Source organism: Ostrea edulis, chromosome 5 (genome assembly GCF_947568905.1).
Source record: "Ostrea edulis chromosome 5, xbOstEdul1.1, whole genome shotgun sequence".
NCBI classification, from domain to species: Eukaryota; Metazoa; Mollusca; class Bivalvia; order Ostreida; family Ostreidae; genus Ostrea; species Ostrea edulis.
The window spans coordinates 88,362,822-88,375,771 of record NC_079168.1 but is presented as its reverse complement, the minus strand read 5'-3'; the positions used below and the strand labels follow the sequence as shown (position 1 = coordinate 88,375,771).

The following is a 12,950-nucleotide window of genomic DNA, read 5'->3' as shown; positions in this document are numbered from 1 at the left end:
ACCATTGAAAACAGTAGACAATGCAGTAAGTAACAAATGAAAACAAATATCACAGAAGATCTTAGATTGAATATTAAATGAAATACAGACTTAAAGAACACCATATTCATGTAGATTGTTACACAAAGTCAAGAAAATGTAGATGGAACAATATACATACATGTATGTGTTTAAACTGTACTTTTTTTGTTCACATTTTAAAATAAGATATTAAGCAATTTTGAAAACTGAGTATACAACAACACAATGACAGCAAAAGTTTGAAATGGATAAAAAGCACTGACGATGTTGTCCATGGAAACTTTGATTTGCCAGCCTTTGTCTGATTTCTTGGATAGGCAATGTGTTTTGATTGATTTAGAAATACACCCCTATATTCTGGTGTTTGCTATGATGACATTAAGCAAACCTGTGGACCTAACATGTCTCATGCCACTCTTACCATAAGCAGTGTCTGTTACACAACAGACAGCCTCTTATATATCTAGGTCTTTCTCGATGTGAAATACTTGTTATGGTCTAATTAGAAATCTGACCTGTTTTATAGGAGAGCAAACAGCGGAGCAAGTTTATCTGGATTGGACAGTGAACTGGTTTCCATGGTGATACTAGAGCAGGTGACATTAGTTATCAGAAGTTTGAGAAGTCCATGTTTGTTGCCTGACTCCATTTTGAATGGAAATATTGACACCATTAGTCAGACTCAAATCAGGTAAAATTTTATTAAGATATCAAGACCTTGGGTTTTAATATGCAATTTTTCATCATGTTTTCCAAGCTATACAATTCAGTGGATGGCATTGGTGACAAGGAATATTTACATGATGTTTATGAAATACTACTTGAATTCACTATTTTGATTGTTTTCACCCTATCCCAAGACCTTAATCCTAAGAAGAGGCGCTATGATGCAGATATGTAGTAAAGGGAATACGTGTACATCGAATTTTAGTAATATACTAACAAGCAACGTCAGTAACTTTATGTCCCCTGTGTAAAGTTGTTTTTATTTGCTTTTTGTCAAAAAGGGGGAAATACTTTACAAAAAGTTCAATATAATCTCTCTCTAGCCCTTGCCTCCCTCGGGCATTCTTTACTCTCTTTCTAACCTTGACCACTCACTACTCTCTCTCTAACCTTGACCACTCACTACTCTCTCTCTAACCTTGACCACTCACTACTCTCTCTCTAACCTTGACCACTCACTACTCTCTCTCTCACCTTGACCACTCACTACTCTCTCTCATTTACCTTGACCACTCACTACTCTCTCTCTCTCTATTACCTTGACCACTCACTACTCTCTCTCTCTCTATTACCTTGACCACTCACTACTCTCTCTCTAACCTTGACCACTCACTGCTCTATGTCTCTCTAACCTTGACCACTCACTACTCTCTCTCTCTCTCTATTACCTTGACCACTCACTACTCTCTCTCTCTCTCTATTACCTTGACCACTCACTACTCTCTCGCTTACCTTGACCACTCACTACTCTCTCTCTCTAACCTTGACCACTCACTACTCTCTCTCTAACCTTGTCCACTCACTACTCTCTCTCTCTCTCTCTTACCTTGACCACTCACTACTCTCTCTCTCTAACCTTGAGCACTCACTACTCTCTCTCTCTCTCTCTTACCTTGACCACTCACTACTCTCTCTTTAACCTTGACCACTCACTGCTCTCTGTCTCTCTCACCTTGACCACTCACTACTCTCTCTCTCTTATCTTGACCACTCACTACTCTCTCTAACCTTGACCACTCACTACTCTCTCTCTCTCTAACCTTGACCACTCACTACTCTCTCTCTCTCTTACCTTGACCACTCACTACTCTCTCTAACCTTGACCACTCTCTAATCTCTCTCTCTAACCTTGACCATTCTCTACTCTCTCTCTTACTTTGACCACTCATTACTCTCTAACCTTGACCACTCACTGCTCTCTCTCTCTCTCTCACCTTGACCACTCACTACTTCTCTCTCTAACCTTGACCACTCACTACTCTCTCTCTAACCTTGACCACTCACTACTCTCTCTCTCTTACTTTGACCACTCATTACTCTCTAACCTTGACCACTCACTGCTCTCTCTCTCTCTAACCTTGACCACTCACTACTTCTCTCTCTAACCTTGACCACTCACTACTCTCTCTCTCTTACTTTGACCACTCACTACTCTCATTTACCTTGACCACTCACTACTCTCTCTGTAACCTTGACCACTCACTACTCTCTCTGTAACCTTGACCACTCACTACTCTCTCTCTAACCTTGACCACTCACTACTCTCTCTCTAACCTTGACCACTCACTACTCTCACTAACCTTGACCACTCATTACTCTCTCTCTCTAACCTTGACCATTCACTGTTCTCTCTCTCTTACCTTGACTACTCACTACTCTCTCTCTTACTTTGACCACTCACTACTCTCTATTTCTCTCTAACCTTGACCACTCACTGCTCTATGTCTCTCTAACCTTGACCACTCACTACTCTCTCTCTCTCTCTATTACCTTGACCACTCACTACTCTCTCTCTCTCTCTATTACCTTGACCACTCACTACTCTCTCGCTTACCTTGACCACTCTCTACTCTCTCTCTCTCTAACCTTGACCACTCACTACTCTCTCTCTCACCTTGACCACTCTCTACTCTCTCTAACTTTGACCACTCTCTACTCTCTCTCTCTCTCTCTCTCTCTCAGCTTGACCACTCACTACTCTCTCTCTCTCTTACCTTGACCACTCTCTAATCTCTCTCTCTAACCTTGACCACTCTCTCTCTCTCTCTCAGCTTGACCACTCACTACACTCTCTCTCAGCTTGACCACTCACTACACTCTCTCTTATCTTGACCACTCACTACTCTCTCTAACCTTGACCACTCACTACACTCTCTCTCTATCTCTTACCTTGACCACTCTCTACTCTCTCTCTCTCTTACCTTGACCACTCACTACTCTCTCTCTCTCTCTAACCTTGACCACTCTCTCTCTCTCTCTCTCTCTCTTACCTTGACCACTCACTACTCTCTCTCTCTCTTACCTTGACCACTCACTACTCTCTCTCTTACCTTGACCACTCTCTACTCTCTCTAACTTTGACCACTCTCTACTCTCTCTCTCTCTCTCTCTCTCAGCTTGACCACTCACTACTCTCTCTCTCTCTAACCTTGACCACTCACTACTCTCTCTCTCTCTAACATTGACCACTCACTACTCTCTCTCTCTCTCTAACCTTGACCACTCTCTACTCTCTCTCTTTCTCTCTCTAACTTTGACCACTCTCTACTCTCTCTCTCTCTCTCTCTCTCTAACTTTGACCACTCACTACTCTCTCTCTCTCTCTCAGCTTGACCACTCACTACTTTCTCTCTCTCTTACCTTGACCACTCACTACTCTCTCTCTCTCTTACCTTGACCACTCACTACTCTCTCTCTCTCTCTAACCTTGACCACTCTCTCTCTCTCTCTCTCTCTCTTACCTTGACCACTCACTACTCTCTCTCTTACCTTGACCACTCTCTACTCTCTCTAACTTTGACCACTCTCTACTCTCTCTCTCTCTCTCTCTCTCAGCTTGACCACTCACTACTCTCTCTCTCTCTAACCTTGACCACTCACTACTCTCTCTCTCTCTAACATTGACCACTCACTACTCTCTCTCTCTCTCTAACCTTGACCACTCTCTACTCTCTCTCTCTCTCTCTCTAACTTTGACCACTCTCTACTCTCTCTCTCTCTCTCTCTCTCTAACTTTGACCACTCACTACTCTCTCTCTCTCTCTCAGCTTGACCACTCACTACTTTCTCTCTCTCTCTTACCTTGACCACTCACTACTCTCTCTACTCTCTCTAACTTTGACCACTCTCTACTCTCTCTCTCTCTCTCTCTCTCTCTAACTTTGACCACTCACTACTCTCTCTCTCTCTCTCAGCTTGACCACTCACTACTTTCTCTCTCTCTTACCTTGACCACTCACTACTCTCTCTCTCTCTCTTACCTTGACCACTCTCTCTCTCTCTCTCAGCTTGACCACTCTCTCTCTCTCTCTCTCTCTAACCTTGACCACTCTCTACTCTCTCTCTCTCTTACCTTGACCACTCACTACTCTCTCTCTCTCTTACCTTGACCACTCACTACTCTCTCTCTTACCTTGACCACTCTCTACTCTCTCTAACTTTGACCACTCTCTACTCTCTCTCTCTCTCTCAGCTTGACCACTCACTACTCTCTCTCTCTCTAACCTTGACCACTCACTACTCTCTCTCTCTCTAACATTGACCACTCACTACTCTCTCTCTCTCTCTAACCTTGACCACTCTCTCTCTCTCTCTCAGCTTGACCACTCACTACACTCTCTCTCTATCTCTTACCTTGACCACTCTCTACTCTCTCTAACTTTGACCACTCTCTACTCTCTCTCTCTTTCTCTCTCTCTCAGCTTGACCACTCACTACTCTCTCTCTCTCTCTAACCTTGACCACTCTCTCTCTCTCTCTCAGCTTGACCACTCACTACACTCTCTCTCTATCTCTTACCTTGACCACTCTCTACTCTCTCTAACCTTGACCACTCTCTACTCTATCTCTCTCTCTCTCAGCTTGACTACTCACTACTCTCTCTCTCTCTCTAACCTTGACCACTCACTACTCTCTCTCACCTTGACCACTGACTACTCTCTATCTAACCTTGACCACTCACTGCTCTCTCTCTAACCTTGACCACTCACTGTCTCTCTCTCTAACCTTGATAACTCACTACTCTCTCTCTCTCTTTCTAACATTGCCTACTCACTATTCTCTCTAACCTTGATAACTCACTTCTCTCTCTCTCTCTCTCACCTTGACCACTCACTATCTCTCTCTCTAACCTTGACCACTCACTACTCTCTCTCTCACCTTGACCACTCACTACTCTCTCTCTCACCTTGACCACTCACTATTCTCTCTAACCTTGACGACTCACTGTTCTCTCTAACCTTGACCACTCACTACTCTCTCTAACCTTGACCACTCATTACTCTCTCTCTCACCTTGACCACTCACTACTCTCTCTCTCACCTTGACCACTCACTACTCTCTCTCTCACCTTGACCACTCACTATTCTCTCTAACCTTGACGACTCACTGTTCTCTCTAACCTTGACCACTCACTACTCTCTCTCTAACCTTGACCACTCATTACTCTCTCTCTCACCTTGACCACTCACTACTCTCTCTCTAACATTGACCACTCACTACTCTCTCTCTAACCTTGACCACTCACTACTCTCTCTCTAACCTTGACCACTCACTACTCTCTCTCTAACCTTGACCACTCACTACTCTCTCTCTAACCTTGACCACTCACTGTTCTCTCTAACCTTGACCACTCACTACTCTCTCTCTAACCTTGACCACTCACTGTTCTCTCTAACCTTGACCACTCACTACTCTCTCTCTAACCTTGACCACTCACTATTCTCTCTAACCTTGACCACTCACTACTCTCTCTCTAACCTTGACCACTCACTACTCTCTCTCTAACCTTGACCACTGACTACTCTCTTTCTAACCTTGACCACTCATTACTCTCTCTCTAACCTTGACCATTCTCTACTCTCTCTCTAACCTTGACCACTCATTACTCTCTCTCATTTACCTTGACCACTCACTGCTCTCTCTCTAACCTTGATCACTCACTACTCTCTTAAACTTGACCACTCACTACTCTCTCAAACTTCTGACACCTGCTATTCTCTCTCTCTCTCTCTCTCTAATCTAATATTCCATCTTACAATCTGGATTTAACATTCTTGCAGGGTGATGTTACGAGATGATGCACAGCCGCTCTGGGACAGCTTGTTTGAACACCTAAATCAACTAGTCACATGTAAGGTCATGACCCCCAATGAAGTAGCAGCTGTTTTTGTGCCATGCATGGTGTCAGATAAATCTCCATACCAAGACAAGGTTTGTCTCCATAGAGAGAAGTAGGGGCTGAAAGGGCTATATTCTGCCCTGTGTATTCAAAATATGCTTATTTCACACTTTTATTCCACATACAATCAGTTTATATGAACTTTCAAGGAAAATATGACATTTGTTAACATCATGGGGCAGGTGAAATTTAGGACATTCATGAAAACTAGAAAAATTGATAAAAAATGAAAAAGGTTTTGTCACAAGTACACCAGATGTTCAATCACATGAGTACCAAATGAAATTAAAAAAAAAAAAGTATTGTAATACAAATCATTTTGAAGCTATACTTTGTGATAGTTGATTTTATGGTTATTCACTGCTCAAACATATTTTGAGCATTTTTAGTCTTGGTTACTATGAAAGGAAAAGAATTGCACTTAGTTTTAACGTATTTAGACTGATAATTAATGCATTGCAAACAAGTGACAATGTAACAGCTTTCTTTCTTCTTTTTAATGAATACTTTAGGTCAATTAAATCTTAAAGCTGCCCCCCCCCCCCTTCTTTCTAGGGCAACAAATTAATTTTGTACAAAGTCTGTCTAGTTTGATTGGTGCTCTACAAGCTTTTATAAGTGCAAAATATTTGTAAGTACTGGTAAATGATCATTGGGGATGGGGGAGGGTGGGGGATGTATCAAGAATTTTGATCAGTATGACATCACATCACAACATGTACTTCACACAGCACGATACAGTGGTTCAAATAGATAGAAGTCAAACAGGATGAACAGAAATTTGATATTTGAATCATTATTCTGTGTCTTTTGTCTACATGACTCTCCATAGGCCTTTGAGCTGCTAATGAAGTTGCTGAAGAGTCATTTGGATGGGAGGACAGACTTGGGGAGCCCCAGGGAGGGGTTGGACAGCTTAACCAGCAGAAATCTCTCAGGTGAGACAAAACACAATCCTTCTCAGTTCAGCTGAAAGCTTTGTTTTTGTAGATTTTTTTTTATTGGATTACTCTTCTCAGAAGGTGTATAATGTATCTTACAATTATTGAAAATATTAATACAAAATTTTTGTCTTCTTGATAATTTTTGTGTATTTGGAAATTTTTATTTTGCACATTAAGAAAATAATGTCAGTAAGGAAAAATAATTCTTCATATTATATAAAAATACATGATCTAACATTTAAAAAATGTGATTTTCAGTTGAGATAGGGCCAGATGGCAAAGTATCAGGTACCATGTGTGTTTGTGTGTAACAGTCTCACATTACCATTAGCAGTTCATGATAACAAAGATTGATGGAGAGTTTTCATGTTGTCCTGGGGGGGGGGGGGGGGGGGGGGGGGGGGGGAGGGGGTAATGAAATCTTATCTCCAATAACCAATAAATGCAAATTCTTTGAATAAAAAAAAAAAGTTTGTAATATCACATTTTCTGTTTTTCATGTTGACAGGTTTTCAGTGTACTGTTGAGTTTAACATATGTTTGCATAATCACAGTGACAAAGCATCAAACTTTACACTGGGAGAAACCATTGTATTTGTTTGTTTGGCAGCTAATCCAAGTAGCTAGTATTGTATAGGTTCATGTACACAAAGAAAAGCTAGGATAGGCTCAATATGTGTTACAAAAGTGGTGCATGGTTCTGGTTTTCGCTTGTTAGCTCACCTGAACTGAAATCTCAAGTGAGCTATTCTGATTGCTTGTTGTCCGTTGTCTGTCTGTAAACTTTTCACATTTTCGACTTTCCAGAACCATTGGGCCAATTTCTATCAAACTTGGCCAAAAGCATCCTTGGGTGAAAGGCTTTCAAATTTGTTCAAATGAAGGACCATTCCCCTTCAAAGGGGAGAAAATCACAAATATGCAAAAATAGGGTGGGATCATTTAAAAATCTTTTTCTCAAGAACCACTGAGTCAGAAGAGATGAAATTTACATGAAAGCTTCCTGACATAATGCAGATTCAAATTTGTTAAAATCATGAACTCCAGGGGTAGGATGGGGCCGCAATAGGGGATCAAAGTTTTACATACAAATATATAGGTAAAATCTTTGAAAATCTTCTCAAGAACCACTGGGCTAGGAAAATACAAATTTACATGAAAGCTTCCTGACATAGTGCAGATTCAAGTTTGTTCAAATCATGACCCCCGGGGGTAGGATGGGGCCACAATAGGGGATCAAAATTTTACATACATATAAAGGGAAAATCTTTAAAAGTCTTCTTCTCAAGAACCACAGGGCCAGAAAAGTTTACATTTACATGAAAGCTTATTCCTGACATATTGCAAATTCAAGTTTGTTAAAATCATGGCCCCCGGGGGTAGGATGGGGCCCATAATGGGGATCAAAGTTTTACATACAAATATATAGAGAAAATCTTTAAGAATCTTTTTCTTAAGAACCATTGGGCCAAAGAAGTTTACATTTACATGAAAGCTTCCTGACATAGTGCAGATTCAAGTTTGTAAAAATCATGGCCCCTGGCAGTAGGTTGGGGCCATAATAAGGATCAAAGTTTTACATGCGAATATATTCAATATGGGCCAAGGTGACTCAGGTGAGCGATGTGGCCTATGGGCCTCTTGTGTTGGAATGGAGACATGATCGATCTACAAACTAAAGACCAAGAATAAATGTACATGCTTGCAATACTTTTTGTACCAGAACTTATTGTACTATAACTTTCTTGACAGTTCCACCCCTGAAATTTCCTGGGAGTCTGATTGACAGATCACAGACTTACAACAGTGATGATGACACCAGTGTTATAACACAGAGTGTCACAAGCTCAAAGATACCCCTCAATGGTACGTCTATGTCCTCTCGGATAGACTTCTAATTTCAATGTCTTCAGCTTTTGATTGACTTTTAAATAGAAGGTGAAGGATTCTTAAACATTGTGTATAATTTTTACTTATAGTGACATTTTACCTACAAGATTGCTCGACATGTTTTTCTATATCATAATGAGCAATTGATTTGGAAAAATCAGTATGGGGAAAATGAGTGATTTAATTTTTGATGTGTACTTGTCAACAACAGAAATGCTTGTAACCAAAGAAATCTTTAAACCATGGAATCATTAGATATTGATGAGGTGGGGGCTCAATTGTTTTAGACTCTTTAGGTGTCATTACACATGAATTTCAAACCACAATAAAGTACACTATTTATGTGAAATTTTAATCTTCAGAAACCCTATTCATGAGAAATGGTTTTAAATAATCTCTCAGAGATTCTAGAATTGAAAAGAAATCTTAAAATTTTGTGCTGAAAATGTTTGCACAAAATTTGAATTGGATGACATCTGAAATAGACAACTATTACTTAAAGCAAATGATAGGAAGTAACGAAAATACTGCAGCAGTGTATGTACAGATATATTTCAATGGAACGCATCGAACAGAAGAAAAGATATGTTGAATTTGTAAGAAAATAAATTTATTACTAATTTGTATATCATTAACAAAATAGGGACTGTTGGGGTTGCTGATGTAAGATTCTAGGGGTCATTTTACAAAAGGTCTTATGATTTGAAACCAAAATGCTTCTTGCAATGTATTTAATGTTTCATTTTTCTTTTCTTTTTTTCAAATGCAAGATTTTAGCAACTGGGGGGGGGGGGGGGATAATATAAAGTTCATATCACCATATTTTCACATTTACACACAAGTAGAAATATTTTTTAACAGCAAGATATATTGTCTAGTAATCATAAGACGTATTGTGAAAATGGCCCCCGGGGTGCAAGATTTGTTGAATTAACTTGGCAGTGGTATCTGTAACTGTGTTTTGTGTATAATTCTACAGTACCATTTAAAGGGAAGCGAGGTAAGACACAGCGTGGGATTTTTTATACACCTCCGAGAAACCATTGTTCATACAAATCATTGTCTGGATCAATTCATTATGTGTGGATATTCATGCTGAGAAATTATATATTTATATCAACATGACATTTTAAAAAAGATGTTTGATGTGGCTCAGAGTATAGCAAAACTAATGAATTTTTGGCAAAATTTCATAATGCAAGCTTTGCAGTATATCATATATAGAGTGTACATTGAAGAATAAGACTTCATTTATCATTCACTGACATTACAAGTACATGTTTCTATGATGAGCACCAAATAAGAATTTATTCTTATCTGCCTTGCTCATAAGACAGCATGTATACATTATGGTATGGCAATTTCCACCTGTCATAGTTTTTTGCTTTGAATTTCTCTACCTTTGATAGAAATGTATTAGACGGATATTTTGAACGTTGTCTACTGTGAATCTACAACTCGAGTCCTGATTTTGTTGCAGACTGCTGAATTGTATTAGAGTTAGTTCAGGACATCATAGTGCTGTATTTTGTTTAGTGATGACATTTAAGTGGATTTAAATGTCAAGTTGAGTTTTGTACCAGTCAATTTAAATTGTAATAATGTATAATACTGGTTTTAGATACAGTAAACCAACTTTTATTTGTGTGGAAGAAATTTGCAAATTTTATCATTGCAAATATTTCCCACCATGAAACAGTCAACATGTCTCCCATATCTAAGCTGATCTCGATCATGAGAATTTAAAACTGCAAACCAGTTTATCATTGGTAAATCAAAATATAGTGGTTATGGAGCTGGTTTACTGTAGTAGGTGAAGACACCAAATGCTGATCATTTGGAGGCTCTCAGTTTCTTTCCAAGCTGTTTAAAATTTAATAGATTTATGGCCCTTGAATATTTCAGAATCCATAGTGCAGATTGATATTAAGGATTATAATTTATGCATAGGATAAAGAATTAAGTGACATGTTTTTCAGTTTACATTTAATTTGTATCAGTCTGAATGGCTTTAGTTGAAGAGAATGTATCTTGTTCTGTTGAACATGATAAGCATATTTTACGCTGTTTTAGACGACTGTATTTTGTACCATTTGCAGTACATGTACTCACATCTGCCACTTTTATCAAACTTCATATTCATGACCATTTTACACTTACAGTTTTGATGCAAAATCTCTACTGTTACTAATTTCTCTTTTTTTCCCCTTGAAGTTGTCTTGTTTGAATGAATTTTAAAAGTCAGGAAAATTAGGTTATATTCAATGGAGAGTTATTTGTCTTCAGTTTACTGAGGCATATGCAGATCATGTTAAGTTGTTTCTTTAACTCTGCTTTAGTGTGAGTATTTCACATTCACATTCCTAGAATATCAATATGTGAAAAGAGCATCGTTCACCCAGGGTTACTTCTTACAGTTATTATTAGCTCCGGATCTGAAATTTTTATTTTGCTGTAAAAATGTGCTGTGACAGTCATGATAGTTTTGATCGTAACTTTAACCATAATCATTGATAAAATTAAAACTAAATTTAAGATTTTATTGAAGTAAGTTTTGGTTCTATTGAATATATGGCATTATATAGAAATCAATTTTTGAATGGGAAGACAATAATGTAATTTTGCTTCATTCAGAGTGTCCAGATAGGTTTTCTAACCCGAACGTTTATAACAAAAGTTTATAAACCTTATTTTTGTCTGTCATTGAAATAATAAGTCTCAAATTTGCAACAAAAAATGTTGACACCCAAATGACAGCTGGTATTGCTTTAGATATATGATTTGTTTAGTAGTAAACACATTGTACATTTAGTTAACTTGACCAAAGATGGAAAAGAATGATGGCATTAACACCTGTGTACATAATTCCTTGTATATAAATATCCAAGTCAAATAACTACAAAGAAATATAAAGTCATTTATTTGTAAATATATACATGTGTTTATGTAAGTGGTGTTCGGTCAAAGACACACATTCATAAAATTGTAAACTAGATTCAGTTGTTACGTCTAATAACACAATTTTTGACACCCCCTGGTTTATCGTACATAGCCACTGATGCCTACAAGAACATGCTGTCCGGATCACTGCCCCAACCACAACATCCCATAGCTGACGAGGAGGAAGACACTGACGATGATGTCGAGAAACAGTTTGCTTCCGCCCTGTCACCTCGAGACCAGTAAGATCCTTTCTAACCGTACTGACCCAGACTGCGACTACCATTAACAGCCATTAACATACCTTCAAATTGCACTCACAAAGAACTGTAAAGGTTAACATTAAGATCTGAATTCTGTACAAGAGAACTATGCTGTGTGCTGTTGAGGTTTATCCCTTCTTTGTGGCCTTTAATGTGAACAATCACGACTTTTTTCAGAAAGGTAGCGGCCACTATACCGACTGCCACCAGCAGGCTGATGGAGCAGGACGTGTTGTCTGATGAGAGCTCCACTATGGCTACCCCCTTGTATGTCCCCACTGCTGCAACAGCAAGGTAGGGGAGAAAATTGTCTAAAAATGAAATAATTTACTCTGCATCCTTAGTTATCTTGATATCACCTTCAACAATGCCGGATGTTGTATGGTACTTGATTTGTTTCGAAGACAGTGAATTTTCTGGTGATGTATTACACATTTAATGAACTGGGTGAAAGTTGTGAATTGAAATTGCATTCTAGTTGAGTCTAAGACTTTTGCCACAATAACTAGTCTTAGTATAAGCATTGAACTTCTAAGATTTACAAGCCTTTGTGTTTTACAGCAGTAAACCAGCCAAAACAGGCAAAACAGGCATGACCACACCCAGGTCAACAGGACTCTCCCAGACCGGCCAAAGACGTCCAGGTGACATTTTAATCTTCACTATTGGGGATAATTAATGCATATAAAGGGGAAAAACTCCTGGATATACACATGCATTTCCAATCCCTGGAATATTTTTTAATTATGCCTCGCAAATCTTGCATATGATCCAAGCTTTTTTGGACCAGGGTCAGGGTCATTCTGGAAATATTACTTAAAATAGCATTGCTCACAGATTCTTAACAAATGCATAAATTTTGAATCTAACTACATACAAATATTGTATCTAATCTTTAATAAATATTCAACTCTGCTTTTGTTTGGGTTTATTTGCCATCTAAGCAAAATCAAGAATTTCCAGGGATTGTTCATTACTTTTGAGGAT

At 38.8% G+C, this 12,950-nt stretch overlaps 1 protein-coding gene across 1 annotated transcript in view; it reads left to right on the top strand.

The window, feature by feature from the left end:
- Positions 1 to 12,950, top strand: part of LOC125649417 (usherin-like) — a 170,648-nt gene that overhangs the window by 157,230 nt on the left and 468 nt on the right. Inside the window, exons 73-80 of the mRNA XM_056166208.1 lie at positions 548 to 712; positions 5,808 to 5,958; positions 6,759 to 6,864; positions 7,129 to 7,158; positions 8,623 to 8,736; positions 11,813 to 11,942; positions 12,141 to 12,257; positions 12,525 to 12,607. Of these exons, the coding sequence (XP_056022183.1) occupies positions 548 to 712; positions 5,808 to 5,958; positions 6,759 to 6,864; positions 7,129 to 7,158; positions 8,623 to 8,736; positions 11,813 to 11,942; positions 12,141 to 12,257; positions 12,525 to 12,607 (896 nt within the window). The remainder of the gene's footprint in view (positions 1 to 547; positions 713 to 5,807; positions 5,959 to 6,758; positions 6,865 to 7,128; positions 7,159 to 8,622; positions 8,737 to 11,812; positions 11,943 to 12,140; positions 12,258 to 12,524; positions 12,608 to 12,950) is intronic.